The 3334-nt window shown below is 49.9% G+C and overlaps 1 protein-coding gene across 1 annotated transcript in view; it reads left to right on the forward strand.

Annotated features, from left to right (window-relative positions):
* The window catches only part of LOC123066865 (DIMBOA UDP-glucosyltransferase BX8-like), a 7238-nt gene extending 4811 nt beyond the window's left edge, over positions 1-2427 (forward strand). The window contains exon 2 of the mRNA XM_044489860.1: positions 1413-2427. Within this exon, the coding sequence (XP_044345795.1) occupies positions 1413-2302 (890 nt within the window). The 3' untranslated portion in view covers positions 2303-2427. The remainder of the gene's footprint in view (positions 1-1412) is intronic.
* Positions 2428-3334: the final 907 nt, after the last annotated feature.

Here is a 3334-nt window from a genome sequence, read left to right on the forward strand (position 1 = left end):
CACCAACCAGTGTAGCAGACCCTCGACACACGCCACATGCCCACACTGAAGAATCCGACACCGCCATTTTCCTCCATCCCATCTTAGAGAGATCAATGCATATGCGTTGCCAAGCCCAACTGCTGTCAATGCCGCTACGACGCCAGACATCACCAGCATCCTGCGCACATTTATCAACATGCGACCATTGCCGAGATCCCACTGCCCCATGTCATCGGACCCGCCGTTGTTGTCGCGCCAGATGCCAGGCCACTCCACAGCTATAGTCGTCCATGGCCCCTCTAGCCGATGAACCCCTCGAAGAATGATACCCCTAATGGAGGAACGACATGTGAGCCCCGCCATCATCCCCGGAGGTAGCAGAGGGAGGTGCAAGCTTCACCTGATGATGCCTTTAGGAAGCAAAAAGTGCCTGGGGTGTCACCATCACCGGATCCGGCCATCGACCAAAGACAAGGTTTACACCACGATTTCGTCCCACGAGAATCCATCTGACATCCTGTGCATCGGCCAGACCACTTTCAAAGCCCCATATCTGGCTGCACCGCGTGAGCCCTGGCGCATTGGCCACTACCAGAGTGCACCAGCACTGGAGCCTGGGAGGTGGGCCACCACCCCACATCGCCAAACTGTGAGAGCTATTGGGAAATATTCCGCTCATGCTCGTCACCATCACTGATTCGATCTGATCTGAAGCCAAACCACCTGATCGCCGGTACAGTTCTACCTTGGACAGGGGCACCACCACCCCATCCGACGGGTGCTTCCTGAGCTTCACCTGCCGCCAACAACCAAGGCTACTGCCCTAGGATCCGGGTCGGACGTCGTGGCCGCCACCGGCCACGCCTAGCCCCAACCCCACCCTCTGGCCGATCTCCACCCGCACCACCACGAGTGCTGCGATCGGGAGCCTCCGCGCCACCATGGACCAAGGCAGAGGCCACTCCCCGCAGATCGAGCACCCTCGCCGCCATTCAACTCGGGAAGGAGGAGAAGCCCTCTACCGCTTCCATCAAATGCACGAGATTTACCCGTCGTTGTCCCCCGACCGCGACGGAGGGGATGGAGGGGAGAAGAAGAAGTGGCTGGCAGTTAAGGTTAGTGCCTCTCGTGCCCCCTACGAGGGGGGGACATGGGAGGTGAGTTAAAACAGTGGTTGTAGCAATAGAGTTAAGACAATGGTCGTAGGATCATGTGAATATATAAATAACAATATACAAAACATGCATTACTAGTCGCATCCACATGTGCAAACAACCATACTCAACCACAATCATATTCACCTACCAAAACATCAACATACATTCATTAGAAACGGGACTCACATATTTAGGTTGCTTAGTTTGTTAATAATACACTTCATCCACACATACATCACTCGATGGTTGATCATTTTCTTACCAAAATTTCAGATCATTTGCAACTGAATATGCAACTGGATGGTCTCCACCCGCTCCAACAGCAAGACATGGTCTTCTCAGCCACAATTCCACATGAAACGATGTCCACCTTAATAGAACGCATTGTGGAATCATCAATGTGTTCTTCAGGTGTCATCATTAACACCTTTAGCGAGCTGGAAGATGCTGAGCTACAAAAGATCATCGATGGCATGGGCGTCCCGGTGTATGCAATCGGTCCACTTCACAAGATATCTTTAGGTGCCCAGAGCAGCCTGATGGCTCAAGATAGAACATGTTTGGATTGGTTGGACAAGCAAGAAGTAGGATCTGTTCTGTTCGTGAGCTTCGGGAGCTTGGCATCCATGGATCAGGAAGAGCTAGTGGAGACTGCATGGGGCTTGGCCAACAGTCACATGCCATTTCTTTGGGTGATCCGGCCTGACTCGGTTCAAGGTTTAGGGAATATAGGCCTACCCGTCGGCTTTGAGGAAGAGGCACGAGGTAGGGGAATGGTGGTGAGCTGGGCCCCACAACAAGAAGTTCTTGGGCACCAGGCGGTTGGTGGATTTTGGACCCATAATGGCTGGAACTCAACGTTGGAGAGCATAAGTGAGGGTGTTCCAATGATATGTAGACCACATTTCGGCGACCAGATGATAAATTCCAGGTATGTCCAGGAGGTGTGGAAGATAGGGTTTGTGTTAGAGGGCAAGATGGACAGGGACAATATCCAGAGGAGTGTTAAAAAGTTGTTTTGCCACGAAGAAGGTGGAGAGATGAGGCGAAGGGCAAATAATCTCAAAGACAAAGCAACCCAGTGCATTCAGAAAGGAGGCTCTTCACAAATAGGAATTGATTTGTTGGTGAATTGCATAATGGCATTACCTTCTTCCATTTAGTTATTACTTCGTTTGGATGCATATATGTTCCCATGTGACAAAATGTTGGAGCTGAACGAGCATTCGAAACAATTGTATTAATGTATGCCCGCAAGCCACGTTGCGCTACTGTCGACCATTTTCGCTTGTGCGTGCTATATATCAAAAGCATTTATTGTCTTAATTGGGAAGAGATGTGCAATAAATACTCCCTCCGCCCCTAAATACTTGTCGAATAAATGCATAAAAATGAAAGTATCTAGAACTAAAATACATCTAGATACATCCATTCCTCCGACAAGTATTTCTGGACAGAGGGAGTATCTTATAGTACTGTCTGATATCCAAGAAATAAAAAATATCACTGTATCCTTGGTTCTTATTCTACTCCCTTTATCAAAGTAAAAAAAAGATCTCATTACAACCCTAGTGATTTTCATTTTCAATTTTTGTCAATGTTGGCTGGTACTCTGGTATGCTTTTCGTGCGCCCAAATAACAATCTCTCAGTGCTACTATGCAGGGGCGGAGCCAGGACGGAAGCGCGCCCCGGGCCACCTTCAAGCAATACCCTTGGATTTGGGCCTCACATCTCTGGTAACACTATAGTCACCAAAGGAGTTGGGCCTCAGGCCCCGGGCCCAGGCCCTGGGGGCCTGGGGCCTATCTCCGCCCCTGCTACTATGTGATGTGATTGATGATATACTTGCACCAATTTCTTTTGTATAGCTTGTCTATACACCGATGTTTTGATCATGCATAGGGGGGATGAGCATGAGGCTTCTAGCAGAACGAGAAGAATCTAGAGCTTGTCGAGGCAACGCTAGTACTGAAAAACCATTACAGCCTTGTTTGACATAGAGGGATTCAGGAGGATTTGAGGTGTGGGGATTGGAGGGGATTTGGCGAATCCATCCTCTCCACCCAATCCCCTCAATTCCCCTTGCATCCAATCCCCTTCCTGAAAAATCTCATTTGGTAGGCGGAGAGTGGAGGAGCCGCGGGCTGCCGCTGCCCTTGAGGTTCTGCTTTTGCGAGGCCCTCGACGAGAGTT

This window comes from Triticum aestivum, chromosome 3B (genome assembly GCF_018294505.1).
Source record: "Triticum aestivum cultivar Chinese Spring chromosome 3B, IWGSC CS RefSeq v2.1, whole genome shotgun sequence".
Classification (NCBI taxonomy): domain Eukaryota; kingdom Viridiplantae; phylum Streptophyta; class Magnoliopsida; order Poales; family Poaceae; genus Triticum; species Triticum aestivum.